The sequence below is a fragment of the Engraulis encrasicolus genome, chromosome 23 (assembly GCF_034702125.1).
Source record: "Engraulis encrasicolus isolate BLACKSEA-1 chromosome 23, IST_EnEncr_1.0, whole genome shotgun sequence".
Classification (NCBI taxonomy): domain Eukaryota; kingdom Metazoa; phylum Chordata; class Actinopteri; order Clupeiformes; family Engraulidae; genus Engraulis; species Engraulis encrasicolus.
Window position 1 is genome coordinate 50,888,831 of NC_085879.1, and position 17,891 is coordinate 50,906,721.

At 40.6% G+C, this 17,891-nt stretch overlaps 2 protein-coding genes across 2 annotated transcripts; both read left to right on the forward strand.

Moving 5' to 3' along the window:
• The first annotated feature begins 279 nt into the window (after positions 1-279).
• On the forward strand, positions 280-13,229 carry LOC134439806 (NLR family CARD domain-containing protein 3-like). The gene is made up of 9 exons (XM_063189710.1): positions 280-367; positions 2,658-2,771; positions 3,632-3,745; positions 4,491-4,604; positions 9,040-9,112; positions 9,694-9,889; positions 10,041-11,838; positions 12,103-12,276; positions 12,975-13,229. The coding sequence occupies exons 2-9, from the start codon at positions 2,662-2,664 to the stop codon at positions 13,141-13,143; spliced, it is 2,748 nt and encodes a 915-aa protein (XP_063045780.1). The 5' UTR covers positions 280-367; positions 2,658-2,661; the 3' UTR covers positions 13,144-13,229.
• A 702-nt stretch (positions 13,230-13,931) lies between these two features.
• On the forward strand, positions 13,932-15,216 carry LOC134440067 (NACHT, LRR and PYD domains-containing protein 12-like). The gene is made up of 3 exons (XM_063189995.1): positions 13,932-13,954; positions 14,141-14,311; positions 15,015-15,216. The coding sequence occupies exons 1-3, from the start codon at positions 13,932-13,934 to the stop codon at positions 15,214-15,216; spliced, it is 396 nt and encodes a 131-aa protein (XP_063046065.1).
• The last annotated feature ends 2,675 nt before the right edge of the window (positions 15,217-17,891 follow it).

Genomic DNA, 17,891 nt, shown 5'->3' on the forward strand with positions numbered 1-17,891 from the left:
AAAAGAAAAAAAGGGGTGGAAAGAACAAATATTTGGGGGGAAAAAGGGAACCCCTGGGCTAGTATAAAAAATAAATTGGCTGTGCATTTTAGCCTATTGTAATTGTATACATCAAACATGTAAGAAAAGAGATATACCGATACAACGTCCATAATTGCAAATAAAGTTTCATGAAACAGACGCTCCTTTAGGCAACCTGTTGCAGTCAAACCAGGATGCCGACGTCATCGTGTTCAAGTTCGAACAGGAACTGTAGCCTAGGCCTACAAAATCGAAAGTCGACAGCCTTTGCGGAAGCAATGCAGTGCCGTCTGAAAAGAAGAATCAAGTATTTTTGCAATACGTGCATCTGAATAGAGCATATTTGGTAAGTAGGTCCATGAGAAATCTCTGTTGTTATTCCAGAGACTGTATGATTATGCGGTGTTAGGCCTACTGCTTTTTAGTCACGGCGTGTGGGAGATCCCTTTCCCCCAATTTGCGCAGGTGTTCTCGACGCGCGTTTGAAAAGTAAAAATCGTCCTATTAGTGGCTATAAGTTTTGGCAGGCCTGCTTATGGTCTATAAGTGTTTTTTTCTTTTGGAACAAGTGCGATGTAACATCGCCGATTTTGCAGATTTGGTAGCCCAAGTGTCGGCTGTGTCCATAGCCAAGTGAAATTATGCGCATGCATCGGTCCTTGCCGTCAGTCATTTCAAATGTCAAACAATATCATATTGGTCTAAATCTGCCAGGCCTATTACAAATAACAATAAATGTGATCAATGTAGGCTACAAAAATGCGTTTTTTTCACGAGGTCATGGAGTAGGCCTAGATAGAGGGGGAAAACCTTTTTTAAAAATCGGATGACAATCTCTGTTGGTTTTCTCAACACTCATCAAATAAGAATGGCTTGGCTATGCTACATTTTAAGTAGGCTAGCCTATAACTGTCGTCTTTAAAATCCAACTGTTGCCTAGTCCTAAATCACAGCACATAACTATTGTTTTGGGCACTAGGCTATAGCTTGTAAGGCACGGGTAATTTCATGAACATCTCGAGGCTCTGTTTGGAGGGTGACAGAGAGATACGCTTGGCTACTCACGTGATGATGGAATATCGGCCATATTTTGTTGACTCTTCTGAACTCTTTGTTGTTTCTCATGGACAGCTGTAAATCATGCTCAAATGGAGGCGCACTTGTGCACTTCGGGCACTATGTTTTAGTGTGTAGCCTTACCTAACTAACGCCCTACGCCATATGCACTGAAACATAAACACTGAAGTGCACAAGTGCACCATTTGAGATCCAGCAATAGTCTACTTTGGTCATTCCTGGTGAATTTGATTATTAGTTTTGAAAGCAAAAAAGTAAATGTGGGGATCATGCCACTCTGTGTGTGTGTGTGTGTGTGTGTGTGTGTGTGTTACTTGACTCAAATAACCATCGGCTGAATCGGGACAGTGATTAGGAAACAGAAAACAGCCTATTGAATTACATTTAAAAACATGTAGGCCTATTAGTAATAGTATTAGTAGGCTATTATTACTATTATTGTTATTATTATTATTATTATTATTATTATTATTATTATTTATTTACAAGGAGGGGGGGGTTATGCTTAGCAGCGGCCCTGTGCGCGCGTCTGTGTGTGTGTGTGTGTGTGTGTGTGTGTGTGTGTGTGTGTGTGTGTGTGTGTGTGTGTGTGTGTGTGTGTGTGTGTGTGTGTGTGTGTGTATGTGTGTATGTGTGTGTGTGTGTGTGTGACACTGAATGTTATGATACACTAGATAATGATACACACAAATACTTTTGGGAAATGATACTGTTAGATTTTATGTTGGACAGTGTATCACTACAACACTTTCATCAAGTGGATTTGGAACAATAAGTAAATTTACTCATTCATGTCATCAGAGCATTTAGAACTAATTTGGTCATCAGAGCTGAACTGGACTGGGACTGGACTGGCTTGTCCTGCCTTGTGCTTTTATTTTATGTTTTATTTCATTTTATTTTATTGTATCTAACCTTTTTATAAAGCACATTGAAATGCAGTCATGGGTAAGCGGTTAGAGTGTCAGACTTGCAGCCCAAAGGTTGCCGGTTTGACTCCCGACCCGCCAGGTTGGTGGGAGGAGTAATCAACCAGTGCTCTCCCCCATCCTGGTACCGTCCCACCGCACTGCTCCCTAGGGGCGCCATTGAGGGCTGCCCCCTTGCACGGGTGAAGCATAGTTGGGTGCAGTGTGCAGTGTTCACTTGTGTCACAATGACAATGGGAGTTGGAGTTTCCCAATGGGCTTTCAAACTGTGGCTTTCACATGTGTGAAGTGCGCCATACAAATAAAATAGCCTTGCCTTGCCTTGCCTTGGCTTGCCTTGGGACCGAAGGACAACTTGTTTTTTTTTCTTGGCGTAGACCAGCCCCACACACAGCCCCTATTTCTCTGCCGTATTATGATTGGCTCAGTCCTTTGTTTATGTTAAAGATGGACCAATGGGCTCCCCCATCTAAATGGTGGGCCAGTCTCTAAGGGAAAACAACAACAACAACAACAACAACAACAACAACAACAACAATAACAACAACAGCATCAGCCCCTCTAAATGTCTCTAAGGGAAAACAACAACAACAGCATCGGCCCCTGAGGACATTGTTCTTTGTCCCTTAGTGCCATGGAGAAGAGACCAGGGTCTCCTACAGAGAGCTGTGTGTCCATGAGGAGTGACAGGTCCAAGGGTTACACACCCAACTTCAAAGAAGCAGACCCTCCCCCTGACATAAGGTATGTCATGTTGGGCTCGTTCTTGATGGTGAAAATCTGTGTAGTACACATACACACAGCAAATTCATAAAGCATGCTGGGTAGTAATCATGGCAACAATGCTGTTTATGGGAGTTACTTCTGCTCCACATTCATGCCACATAGGTTATTATTAGTCTATATAGTAATAATAACAATTATTATCCACCAACATAATGATGTTTTATAAGCTCTATTATATTGTGTTGAATTGGTGTCTGAACTTTGAACTTTGTCATCACATATCATTGTCGGCCCCTGTCCATGATGTCAGCGAAAATCAGTCTGCTTAAAATATTGACCACTATGCTATATCATTAGTCACCAAAATGGTAATGACCAAGTTTTAATCTGTTATTTAAGGCTCTCGGTAATGCAATGTTGTTGTTATTACTACATTGCACTTGTAGCTGACGCTTGTATCTAAAGTTACTTACAGTTAAATGACAGGGTATTGGTTACAGTCCATGTAGCAATGTATGCTTAGGTGCCTTGCTCAACGTCACTTCAGCCATGGATGGGAGGTTGTAGGGAGAGGTAAGGGTAGGATTTGATTTTGAACTTCCAACCTTCTGACCCGAAGTCCACTTTCCTAACCATTAGGCCACGGCTGCCCCAACATAGTTCATGTCTTTTCAGCTATAACTGAGTGGGCCCATCTGCGCAAAGAGGCTACAGTGCTGAGGACAACATCAAGGCCAAATATGCAAATACATTTTTTCATGTGACTTTTTGTTGTCTCAAGCAGACTTCAATTGTTTTTGACCAGATTTATTTCAAGTGGTTAATAGTGGATGGGACTGACTTGTGTATTTGTTTGTGAACCCACCAACATGCCTTAGTGCCATGGAGAAGAGACCAGGGTCTCCTACACAGAGCTGTGTGTCCATGAGGAGTGACTGGTCCAAGGGCCACCCACCTGACTTCAAAGAGGCAGATCCTCCGCCTGAATTAAGGTTGGTCAAGCACATCCTTCAAGCAAATGTACTTTTACAGTCAGTAATTCCCAAAGTCTGTGTGCTCGTCTTGGTATTCCTTTAGCCTTGAAGTCACACACTTGCAAGATGAGGCTCAAATCTTCACAAGCATCTCAAACGATTATGAATGGAACATGCTTGAAAGCTTGGAAATGAATGTCATAGCAGTTCCGTTTTGGCCTCTGAACAGTTGTTTGCAAGTGAGTTTAAACTGTAAACACAATCAGTTGGCTTTATTTCTGTAGTGGGGATATTTGAAAAGCACAAAACTACAAGAATGTTGATATCAAGTCATCACAGTGCAAAAATACTGTCCTTAGCCAAAAGCTGTGAAACGCAATGGGCACAAACAATGGCCAAGTTGTGTTGAGTTACTTGAAGCTATTCACATCTCGGAAACAACAACATGCCATACTATATTGTGCTTAAACATGCATGGCTTTCCCACACCGGTAAAGATGTGAAGGATTCTGGGTATTTTGTAACGGCATGGATGCAGCAAGTGTTGCCTTGGAAATGCTATGAATCAAGTGCATGGCACTTAGCAGACTTGACGAGTTGCAATGATGTGAAATGTGCGTTACTCATCCTAGCCAGGCTAGAACACTTCACATAGAGAAATATTCATTGTGTGACAGTCGATATGGTTGATGTGTATGTTTGTGTTTGTGAGCCCACCAGCATACCGAACTGTGAGTCTGTCCTTGTTCCATCTGTCTCTTAGTACCATGGAGAAGAGACCAGGGTCTCCTACACAGAGCTGTGTGTCCATGAGGAGTGACAGGTCAAAGGACAACCCACCTGACTTCAAAGAAGCAGAGCCCCTCTCTGACCAAGGGTTTGTAAAACACATAATAGTCAGGGACAGCAATGTTTTTTGTTTTTTTTTAATTCTACAAAATGCACGAATATTTTATCATACGCCATTTATCAGAATTTCGGAACCGCACCAGTTATGGAAATTAGTTCATTTTACACCTCCCCTTGAGTTAAATGATTGAGATGTATGTTCTCCTGTAATTTCAGCCTGAGTCTGGCAACACAAGCCTACCTCCAAGTTAGCATATATAATAGTGTAATTGACAAAGCCTATATTTAATTAGTTGTTGAATATTGGGCTACTGCATTTTTGTTTTGCATTAAGAGGAGTGGTTTATCATTAGACTGGACATAACATGGGCTAGTGGATTCTGTAACGTTTTCCAGCACTGTTGTTCTCTGTCTCATGCGCAAAACTTGCCATCTTGCAACATGCCAGCAGACAGCTTTCTCTTGTTGTTGGTGCTGCTGCACATTTTAACTTAAATAGTGAAGTGAGAGCACTCCACACTTATTCCAAACGCCCAGAAGACGGTCATAACACTGCTGGTTGGTTGCTGGCCGCTCTGATTTTAAGTATGCCTGCTGTTCTGTATAAGTATGCTGCTTGGTTCTGCCTCTTTGCACGAGACGAAAGACAGTTTGAAACGCTGTAAGAGAGAATGGGTAAGACCTAGGCCTACTGCTAGGAGTGATTCTACGATTCGCCTACGCTTTTGGCAAAAGCAAAATGTCAATTATGAGGTTTTTTTTCAACTAAATGAGCTAGATGTTTACATAGTGTATATATTTAAGTTTCCAAACAAACAAATTGCCAAGCTTAATCTTAAATCATTTGATAAATACTCTAATGAAAGCGAACATTTGCTTGATTATTTTGTCAACAGTGTTATGGACAAATACTATGTCATTTCAAACATATATAAAAATACTAGAGTTGAAACAACATACGTTTGAAAGTGCTTATGTCCCTTAGCAATAATGTTGTCATTAATCGGTGCAACTGATATAGAAAATGTGATTGTTGAGCTTCATCAGTAGGATGTTATGATTCACTGTGATACAGACACACATTTTTCATTATAAATCCCTGTAACGTCTGATTTGAATTTAGTCACCCTCCTTACACAAGACTTCTTTCTCCAGAGATAATCCCTGATGTCTGTTCATAGGATTTTTCCACCACATAAGGGATCAATACTTCAAAAACACTTTCAAAACAGTCAACCATGTTACTGAACTGTGTTACGGTCAACAGTGCAGGGGAACAAGTCGGCACTTTTTTAGGAGAAAAAACAAAGCAGACAAACCCATGTCCCTAGAACACCAATTATTGTGTTTGTTTGTCTGTCAATATGGAGATAAATTGGCAAAAATATACTCCTCCTCAACTGTCATCAGTGTTGCCAGATGGGGATGGTTCCCGCCCAATTGGACTGCTTAGGATGGCCGCGTGCCGGTAAAAATGGCATTTATCAGAAAACCCTGCCCACTTTTTGCCATAGAAATCAATAGAATTGGGCGGGATTTTGTGCTTCTGGGCGGGTTTTGAACATGTTTTGGGCTGGAAATCATCAGCCTGATCTGGCAACCCTGACTGTCATAGCTAATTGTAACACCATTGACGGTAACACGGCTTGACATTTCAGCCGTTTTTATGGTGTTGTGCTAACTGAGGACCTCAGAAGTTCCACCACAACACCTTAATCAATTAATGTATTTGTGTGCTTTATCTGTGTTTTTCTACATGTGATTTCTAATTCAGATTCTTATGAATATGTTGATAACACAGTTGACAGGCAATTTTCCCGCTATGAGAACATGAAAAAGAATGGATTAAATTATGGAAGGATGGAGCTCAAAACTTACCAAAAAGTCTTCCCATATCCTGCCAAAGAGGTTATGACATCACGTGATGTTATTCGTATGGCCTAAGACCAAACCATTACTGATTTATGGAGGGGGTTTCAGACCGTGACACGGTTAACACAGTTTTCGTGGACACACACAAAATGGCAAATTTCATGTATAATGGAAAGGACAGCGGTCTTTCTGACAGTTTTGTCATATTGTGATGATTACTGTGAATCAACATTTCCAATCGTCTTGGGCAAAGCAAGTTTCTTTACATGCTAATATGAAGACTGAATCTGACATTTGGAAAACAGGACGGCATGAAAACGCCCAAAACCAGTGTTAAATATTCATTCTTGCTGAGGGAAATAATGCCATGTCTACACTTTCTATATTATATGAAAGATAAATGTGTGCTAATGTCCAAAACATCATTGGATGCCGTTAATACTTAGTGGAATTGGCAAATAAAATCCATGGACTTAAAAGCGCAGCCGAATCGTAGAATCACTCCTAGACTCTCTGACACTGTGTTTAGTCGCGGTTTCTGCAGGAATTTTAACCCTATACTGCACGGTGTTGCCATATGGCAACATACCATTCTTTTGGCATTTCCTGGTATTTAAATATAAATAATAGACACTGATTGGTTTTCATATTGAAACTGTGGCCTTGTTTTATCCAATTATGTGGTTTGTTGGCATCACATGACACCACACACTGCCCCAGGCTCGCTCTTTCCCTCACTGTACATGAGTGTGTCTCCTTGACAGATTGCTCTGCCATTGGCCAAGATATTTCACACTTTTTGCAATATTTACAAAATTTAAAAAAATATTGGGATGATCTATAGTTAGTCATGATCTGTTTTCACCATTTGTTTTGTTTTCAACTAAAATTATTTCCTTTTTATGTTGAAAAATAGGTATGTTGCCATACGGCAACATTGTGCGGTAATGGAACAAGACGGTCAATAGGGAAAGTGTATTGATACAACTACCCAATTCTAATTGATTGATTAATTGATTTATGTATTGATTGAATGATTGATAACTGATCATATTATAATTAGTGTAAATGGCAGTCTGTAAAGAACATTAAAAAATGTATAATAGGTGTACAGAACTGTTTTATGAGCTTTCATTCTGAGTACATGCAGAAAAGCGAACAAGGCTTATGCAGCCTCCCCTGACTGCCAGAGGTATACCACAAGTCCCCAAACCCCAGATCAGAGCATTAAGCCACTGTCATCTTGACCATTTGAAACCTCCAAAATGTTTTGACTTCATTTGTCTGTTATAAATAGGCTAATTAGCACACAACGTTTGTGCAAATCTGTTAACCCGATCAAAAATTATTGTACAAAGTCAACCATTTTGAAAGTCAGCCATTTTAAAAGCATAATCTCCAAATTTCAAACAGCTCATAAACCAATTATATTATTAACACACAAGATTTACTGCAAATCCAAGCACCCATTGAAAAGTTGTGGCGTAAACAAAAGGTAGGCCGTCTCGAAAGATTGCCAACTATAAAGTCAGCCATCTTGAAAGTCAGCTATCTTGAAAACACTAGCCTCACAATTTTACATGGCTTATTTACTCATTATAGAGTGTTATCACACAAGGTTTAGTGTAAATCCAAGCATCCAAACTGTCGGTTATGTTGAAAGATGCCTGGCCTGCAAATCGGCCATCTTGAATGTCGGCCATCTTGAAAGTGTTGGCTTCCGAAATTAAATCAGTTCATGTACATATTATAGACAGTTACCATACACATTTTTGTGCAAATCTATGCACAGATATTGTGTTAATACCTAATATATTCATTGGTGGTTGGTCAACGTAATACCACTGAAATACTGTTTTTCGGGAATATAATAAACAGTATTCACTTATTCTCTCAACGGCAAAAATGTGTTAAATAACTCCCTTGAACTTGTGGGTAAACTTTCAATGTTTTTCTGAGATAAAAACAATTACATTTCTATAAAATAATCCATAATGTTGTATGACTCTTGTTTGGTCTTGGAGTAAAAATGTACACTGGATCCTTTCCGTAACTGCACAATGTTGCCATATGGCAACAAACCTAAAAGCACCCCTCCAAAAAACTTTTTTTTGAAAAAACTTGCAAATATGTCTTAAGAAGTTCATTTTATGTGACAAAAACCACAGCAAGATTTTTTTCCATGATGGGATAATAATGCGTGCAGTATAGGGTTAATGATATCTGGTAATTACGGAATGGACGTGTCGTTCACGGGCTCCAGAATGGGCTCCATAGTTCGTTCATCATCTTGCAAATACTGTACGTTCAGTTCACGTTCCCTCAAAATATGAACGCGTTCACAAACTTTCGTTCATTGAACGCGTTCGGGTACAACACTGAAGGTAGGTAACCACTCTGACAGCGGGGAGGGGTAGAAAGAGGATGACATATGAGTGTAGCGTAAAAAGCTGATGTTCAAATTCTCAAGTCTTGGGTAAAAAAGGAATACCATTGTTAATTTGTCATAGTGATGGTAAAAGAGATCACAGTGTGACAGTTGTGTGGTAGGTTACAATTTTAACAGCTTGTATTTCATCCTTTATCACCAGAGAGCAAGAGAGGAGCTGTAAACAAGACACCAGTGGTCAGGACAAGCAGCAGGATTTACCTCATATTTTTGAGGTAAGGAATTCTGGGTAGTAAACTCGCATGCAGGTTTTTATTCAGTATTCATGCAAATGTTTTCAAAATTGCATTGACCAACTGAACTAAAACTTAGTCAACAGTGATTCGTATGGACCAATACACCAAAAGATACGTGATGAATATTACAGGCATGGATGTGTTTATTTGAAATAACAGAAAATATGGACACACTGTGTAGTCTGAGAAAACTTAGCATTTACTGTACTTAGCATTTACTGTATTAACTTGTCCAAAGGTTAATTATTCTGTAGTTCCTGTGCAATTTGATGATTGTTATTCTCTGGGGCCAAATCTAGACAACAATCAGGCTGGGAAGAGTAAGGGCTTGCGCACAGCGGCTCCGACAAAGTGCTGAGCACTGCTGGGCAAAAGTTGTTGGGAACGGAAAGTTGTTGAGGTTACAGAACCAGATCACACAGTCAGGTCACTGATGCTCAATCACTCTTTGGCAGAACGACTTTGACTTTACTGATCTGAAATGCAGCAAGATTGTTCAATGAAAGACCTATAACATGATCATAAGAGTAAATATATCTGAAATGCCATATGCATTTTAGGTGCTCGAAGAGAAGATCATCGTCTTTTTAAAGAAGGAGCTGCTGAGATTGAAGCAGATTCTTAGTCCAGACTACCAAGAAAGCATTGAGATGAAATCAGAGGAAGAGAGTGATGCCAGAGAAGGAGCTCTCAAGATGGCACTGCACTTCCTCTGTGAGATGGAGCATCAGGATCTAGCTGATGAACTGAATGACAGTAAGAATGATTTTGTCTTTGTCTGCAATTGCATCAGAGAGAGGTCAAATTAATTGTTATTTATTTATTTATTGAATGTCATCTTGTATTCTTTTTTCTAGTTTGAAATACTTTAATAATTCTTTGTGTTTTTTGTTTGTTTTTACAATAGATGAGATGAATGTGGGTTGTCAGAAGGATTTAAAAAGAAATCTCAAGAACAAGTACCAGAGTGTGTTCGAAGGGATAGCCAAACAGGGAAGTTCTGTTCTGCTGGAACAAATCTACACAGATCTCTACATCACTGAGGGAGAAAGTGGGAAAGTCAACGAGGAGCATGAGGTCAGGCAAATTGAGTACAGATCCAAGAAACCAGCTGGACAGGACAGACCAATCAAATGTGTTGACATCTTCAAGCCTTCATCAATTCAGAACAAACCAATCAGAAGAGTTCTCACAAAGGGAGTGGCTGGCATTGGCAAAACTATCTCTGTGCAAAAGTACGTCCTGGACTGGGCTGAGGGAAATGACAACCAAGAGATCAAGTTCATCTTCCCACTGTGCTTTCGGGAGCTCAACATCATGAGAGAAAGCAAGTACTCTTTAATGGATCTTCTTCACCACTTCTTTCCAGAGCTAAAGGAATTCAAATTTGTCTGCCAGAAAAAGTATAAAGTGCTGTTTGTCCTTGATGGTCTGGACGAGTGTCGACTTCAACTTGAATTTCAGGGAAATGAGAGTTTGACTGACATGAGAGCTGTCAAATCATTGGATGTCATCTTGACAAATCTCATCAAGGGTAATCTGTTCCCCTCTGCTCTACTGTGGATAACCTCTCGACCAGCAGCAGCCGGCAGAATCCCTCCTGAGTGTGTTGACCTGGTGACAGAAGTGCAAGGGTTCAATGACTCCCAAAAGGAAGAGTATTTCAGGAAGAGGATCAATGATAAAAGTTGTGCAAGCAAAATCATTACACACATTAAATCATCAAGGAGCCTCCACATCATGTGCCATATACCCGTGTTCTGCTGGATTGCTGCTATGGTTCTTCAGATAATTTATTCCACCGGCCACAAACAAATACCAAAGACTTTGACTGAGATGTACACATTTTTCCTCCTGTTTCAAACCAGACAGAGAAGCGCCAAATTTGACAATCTGCAAGACCCTGAGCCACAATGGAACCAAGAGCTAATCCTGCGTCTTGGAAAGCTGGCCTATGAACAGTTAGAAAAGGGCAACCTGATCTTTTATGAAGAAGACCTCAGAGAATGTGACATTGATGTCAAAGAGGCAACAATATGCTCTGGGATGTGCACCCAGATCTTCAGAGAAGAATCCGGCATCTTTCTAGGAACAGTGTTCTGCTTTGTGCATCTCAGTATCCAGGAGTATCTTGCTGCTCTGTATGCATTTCTGATGATGGCAAATGAAGGTAACGACATAATATCCCCACAGCATGCCCATCAAAAAACAGAGTCCATGATAATGCAGAAGAGTGCTGTGGACAAAGCTTTGGCCTATGACGATGGACGCTTTGACCTCTTCCTTCGATTCCTTCTTGGCCTCTCTCTGGAGTCCAATCAGACTCTCCTGCATGGTCTGGTGAGTAGAAGACAAGTGGGTGTAATGTACAAGATCAGGACAGTTTTTGTTCGGCCTGGCAATGATAAAACAATCAGGTACATTAAGAATAAGATCAGGGAGGCCCCTTCCCCAGAAAGGATGATCAATCTCTTCCACTGTCTGAATGAACTCAATGATCACTCCTTAGTGGAGCAGATCCAGAGCTACCTTAGTGTAGGAAAACTTTCAAACGCCAAACTCACACCTGGCCAGTGGTCAGCTCTAGTGTTTGTACTCCTGACATCAGATCAGAATCTCGATGTGTTTGACCTGAAGAAGTTCATCAGGTCTGATGAAGCTCTCCTGAGGCTGAAGCCAGTAGTGGAGGAATCCCACACAACTCTGTAAGTAAATCGCCCACAACTCTGTAAGTAAAAAGTAAATCTATCAGATGTACTAAATTAGCTTTATAGATAACTCTGGTACTAGAACTGTCTTGCACGTGGCACCTGTCAAATAAACTAATAGATTAAACTCAACAACATCTAATGACTGGTTGACCAAATGATTACTTCTGCTTTGTTGAGTACATTTGGCACAACATTAGCATGCTGTACACACAGCATCACAATGCTTTTATTATGTCTTACTTGTCTTTTCCCCTTCAGGCTTGATAGCTGTGGACTCACCTCACAGAGCTGCACAACACTAGCGTCCATCCTCTGCAAAGAATCATCAAAGCTCAGAAAACTGGATCTCAGTGGCAACTGCATTGGAGATATTGGAGTCAAGAATCTGTGCAGTGGCCTGAAGAACCCAAACTGTGCCCTGGAGACTCTGAGGTTAGGTCTTGGTTTGGTTCATGGTGTCTTTTTTTAATCTTGCTTTCTCTCTCCATCTTGCACCTTCATTTCTCCCTCTACAGGACTGAGTTACTGATTACTGACACTGACATTGCATGCACACACACTTGACAACACTCACCATTGATCCCTAGACATTTAGCCATTTTGAAATAAGTAATCTTTGCTAAGTGTATTTCATGGTTGTGTCCCTCTTTTAACGTTCAACCCAAATTGAATCTTACCAACCTTGGGTTTTTATAATTTTAATTTAAGGACATTTATTTAATCTTACATTAAGGGGAACAAAAATCCCTTAATAACTTGTACTTTTCTCTTGGAAGTGCAGATGTTACACTTGCTTAAAGTGTCTGCCAATGGAAAAAGTCACTTTTTTCCTCATATTTTTTACTCGTTTCAAGCAGATGTACAAGATACAGTATTGCTTGAAGCAAGTAGAAGAATCTGATCAAGGGAAAATTACATGTTCTATTGAGAGAGAGAGAGAGAGAGAGAGCGCGAGAGAGAGAGAGAGTGAGTGAGGAAGATAGAGAGAGAGAGAGAGAGAGAGAGAGAGAGAGAGAGAGAGAGATGTGTGTGCTCTGAGACAAGACAAATGTATCAAGTAAGTGATATTAAACAAACAGCAATAACCTCTTGTAATGAAATTTAACAGCAATAAACTCTTCTCCCTCCAGCTTGTCAGACTGTGGTGTAACTGGGGAAGGATATGCTGCTCTGGCCTCAGCTCTCAAATCAAACCCCTCACACCTGGAGGAGCTGGACCTGAGAGGAAACGACCCTGGAGACTCTGGAGTGAAGCTCCTCACTTCAGCACTGACCAATCAGAAATGCAAACTCAGGTGACACACACACATAACATGGTTAGTGAGCCTGAGCTCTACAATTGAGGATAGGTAGACTTAACACAGACATTTTACATTACACTCACATTTTACATTGCACTCACATTTTATTTGGTCACATTTGAATTGTACATACCTGGGGCCTCATTTATCAAGCGTTCTTATGAACAGATCTGTGCGTAAAGCGTGCGTGCGATCATTCCTGAGCAAAGTGTGGGATTTATGAACATGTACTTGAACGTAGAAATGTGCCTAAATCTACGCACACCTCAGACCATGCGTGTGAGTGGAAGAAACACGAAATTGCAAATAATATTGACCGTGCAAGCTACAGTTTGCTTTGAATGACAATGGAGTATGACAGTGTGCTATTTACAGTGTTTTCGTTCATGTGTGTCTCCTTCTTTTACTTATTTTGAAACACGGTCCTCCTCCTGTCGAGAGCACCTCCACTTCTGCCACAGAAATGGTTCTATCTCCGCACTTCCCGCCAGCGCTTCGACTGCGTGTGTCCGCGTGTGTTCATGTGTGTCCGAACAGGGTGGCGCCTTCGAATTAACATGGCATTTGAATATATTTTAATACCATATACGGTTACTTGGAGGCGTTTCGGGATGCTAATTACCCCGAATGCGCGCGTGCACAGTGATTTGGAAGGTGTGGGATTTATCATGCAGACGTGTGCGTAGGAGCAGCCAACGCACGTTTGATAAATCCCGATTTTTCTGTACTTGCGAACATTCTAAATTTCACTCCTAAGACACAATTTAGAAGACATTCTACGAACTGATGATAAATGAGGCCCCTGGAATGTTACGCAATAATATAAGCAACTTTAAATCCTGAAACTAAAACTTGGGGGTGGGGTGGGAATTATAACTATTAACCATGATCATAAAGTTATTTGTCACACAAACTATGGTACTTGTAATACTTGATTTCTATTTAAATGTGGCTCCCTCATAAATAATGTGTTGTTCTCTCTCCTCCTTGTGTAGGCTGTTGTCTGATGAAGCAGAGAAAGCCTGTGAGTATCTGACTTCAGTTCTGGGTGGAAACCCCTTACTCCTGACAGAGCTGGACCTGAGTGGGAAGATTTCTGGAGACTCAGGATTGAAGAAGCTCTGTGCTCTACTGAAGGATTCACACTGCAGAGTCAAGACATTGAAGTTTGTGGTTTAATGTGTTAATACAATATTTTAGTTATGATTTTATCATTATTAGATTTAATGTGTTTCTGTGTTTATACATGTTGTGATTAAAAGTAGGGTTAGTTTAGAACAGATATAATACGAGTGCTCGGCATACAGTAAGCACATACAGTATTTGGCATGATAGCTGGTCTTTTGGTTCTTGGCTAATAAAGGGATCTAAGCGTAATGATTTCAGTGTTTTGCTTTTAGAGCATAACCACTAGTGAAATGGAATCTGGGGAGTAAGGGGATGATGCAGGATCATATGAAAGTTTTGCAGGCATGACAATTGTAAGAACAGGAGGGATTCAAGCTCTATGAAGGGTGTCATCCTTATGTTTCCCTGAAATATCTGTTTCTTCATTTTTACAGTTCTGCACACTAGAAGTCTTGGTCGTGTGTGCGTGTGTGCGTCGTGTGTGCGCGAACAAGTGTGTGTGTGTGTGCGTTGTGTGTGCGCGAGCGAGTGTGTGTGTGTGTGTGTGTGTGTGTGTGTGTGTGTGTGTGTGTGTGTGTGTGTGTGTGTGTGTGTGTGTGTGTGAGAGAGAGAGAGAGAGAGAGGGAGAGAGAGAGAGAGAGAGAGAGAGAGAGAGAGAGAGAGAGAGAGAGAGAGCTCCCACAGTCACACTCACACAGCAATATTATTAAATTTAACAGCAATAACCTCTTCTCCCTCCAGGTTGTCAGACTGTGGTGTAACAGGAGAATTATATGCTGCTCTGACCAAAGCTCTCAAATCAAACCCTTCACACCTGGAGGAGCTGGACCTGAGAGGAAACGACCCTGGAGACTCTGGAGTGGAGCTCCTCACTGATTTACTGCAGGATCCTACCTGTAAACTGCAGAGACTAAGGCAAGACCTGTTTACATTGTACCAGTAATAAGAATAAGAAATATGTCTCTTTGCTCTGTGCAGCTTCCAAGTACTATCAGATGTACTAAATTAGCTTTATAGCTAACTGTCTTGCACATGACCCCTGTCAAATAAACTAATAGATTAAACTAAACAACATCTAATGACTGGTTGAACAAATGAACCCAAACTGTTCCCTGGAGACTCTGGGGTTAGGTCTTGGTTCATTTGGTCTCTTTTTCTCTCTCTCTCTATCTTGCACACTTGTTTGCTCTCTCCTTTCTCCCTCTTTTTAGGACTGAGTGTTTTCTAATTTTGACTTAAAACCATTTATTTAATTTTAAATGAATGGGAAGAAATCCCTTCATAACTTGTACTTATATCTTGAAAGTGATTTCACACATGCTTAAAAGCGTCTGCCAATGGAACAAATAACTTTTTTTCTGGTCAGATTTTTTACATTTACACATGTACAAAGATATAGGTCTTTGAAGAATCTGATCAAGGGAGAAATGACATGTTCTATTGGCAGAGAGAGAGAGAGAGAGAGAGAGAGAGAGAGAGAGAGAGAGAGAGAGAGAGAGAGAGAGAGAGAGAGAGAGAGAGAGAAGAAAACAGGGTTGTGTGAATAGGAACAGTCCTATACACTAGACATGTTACCAGTGTTGGGGGCAACGAGTTACAAAAGTAACTAATTACTGTAATGCATTACCTTTTTGAGTAATGCAGTAATGTAACTGATTACAGGGGAAAAAATCGGTAATATGTCCTCGTTACAATGCAAGTAACTTGCACATTACAACGCATTTTTTCACCTAAATTTTGTGTGGGTATTTTGTTTTCTTTATACAATGTTCGCGGATCACCGCGAGATCAGCTATTGCAGCTGATACGTCTGCGCAGAGATTTTAAAGTTCCACGCAGAACATTGCTTCCTATTTCACGCTTCGTCTCTCGAAATGGCAGGCAATCCTCGCAATCTTTTTTTTTTGCCTATAATTTCGTTCATTGATAAGACATTTTCCCCGGTGTGCTGTATATAATTAATATTCAAAATGGGCCTACTTCAATGCATCTGCTCTTTTATCAATTATAATTTTCAAACTCGTAGTGCAGTGAGGTGGCTTTATGTTTCAGCCAAGTGCAACCGAGCCTGTGCTGCATGCGTCCGTAATAGATCAAAAGCCGGCGCTGCTGTGCATGAGAAAGGATTAATCATTGTGTTGGTGAATCAATGGTAGGCCTAGAAAAAATGTTTTGGTTCCGGTTGCCGACCCTATCATTTTTTGTGCGACCCAAAAAAAAAATGTTTTTGGAATCCTCCAAAAAATATCAATGTCGTGTGGATGGTGGTTAATCACTGTTGGGAAAGTTACTCAAAAACTGTAATGCACTACTTATTACATGTTACTGTCATTTAAAAGTTATGCCTTACATTACAACATTACTTTTTTTTTTTAAGTAAGGCATTACACTAGTTTTGCATTACTTTTAGTTACTTTCCCATAATAACTCGCCATCTCTCGCTTTCTACCTGCCTGCAAGTTACTGAATTTGCATCGCATGACTATCCATCTAGGGGCAACACACACGCGCGTGCCACAAGTGCCGCCCGGCCCGGCTTGATATTAGAAAAGCCCAAATGTTATGCAGAGTTGCGCACCTACTCGGTCACCTTGTAGGCTAATTATTATGCTACAACATGGTAGTTGGTTGTCGTTGTAACTACAGGAGCTGAAATAGCAGTAAAGCAACTGACAGCTGGACAAGTAGGGCTAGTCTATTGTAGAAACGCTATATCCTCATTTTGGTCAGTAGGCCTATCTTGGCTCATTAATGCTTATTATATTTCATTGTAGCGTCAGCTGTAGGCCTACTTATGAAGCCTCAACTCCACTATCGTCATTGGCATTGTTCAACAACGTTTATGACAAAATCTGGCGCATGTGGGGGGTTGGGGGGCTCGGACATTAAAGAAAGAAATTGGAGAAAAAAAATGGGGAAAAAAAATCTGACCGGCCCATGACCAAACCTGGAACCAAACTTTTATTTTTCTTAGGCCTTATTGTATGTGGGTAAGACGCAATTCCTGAAAATGTTGGTTTTCAGTCTGCAGGCTTCCATAACGACTTGTGGATGGCAGGTGAAAGTCATGTCACCTCATAGATTTGCACTGTAGATTGCCAAATCCTTATTTTTAGTCATTTTGGCTAAAGTAACTAAAAGTAATGCAAAAGTAGTGTAATGCCTTACTTAAAAAAAAAAGTAATGTTGTAATGTAAGGCATTACTTTTAAATGACAGTAACATGTAATAAGTAGTGCATTACAGTTTTTGAGTAACTTTCCCAACAGTGCATCTTACACACATCTGTGTTTGAGCGCTCTCTCTCACACACTCAAACACTCAAACACTCAAACACACACACACACACACACACACACACACACACACACACACACACACACACACACACACACACACAGGCCTACTACTACAGGCCTTCTGCCTACTAGACACAGGCAGACAAAGGCCTACTAAATGTGTAGCCTGATTATCATCGACTTTCAAATCTCGAGACTTGGTCTGACCAAGTGCATAACAATTAACATTTCCCAAACGGCATTTCCCAAATGGCCTCCCTTTGTTTGCTAATGATCATTTGCTTCCCAACAAAGTGGGAGGAGTTCCCGTATTTGCGGGA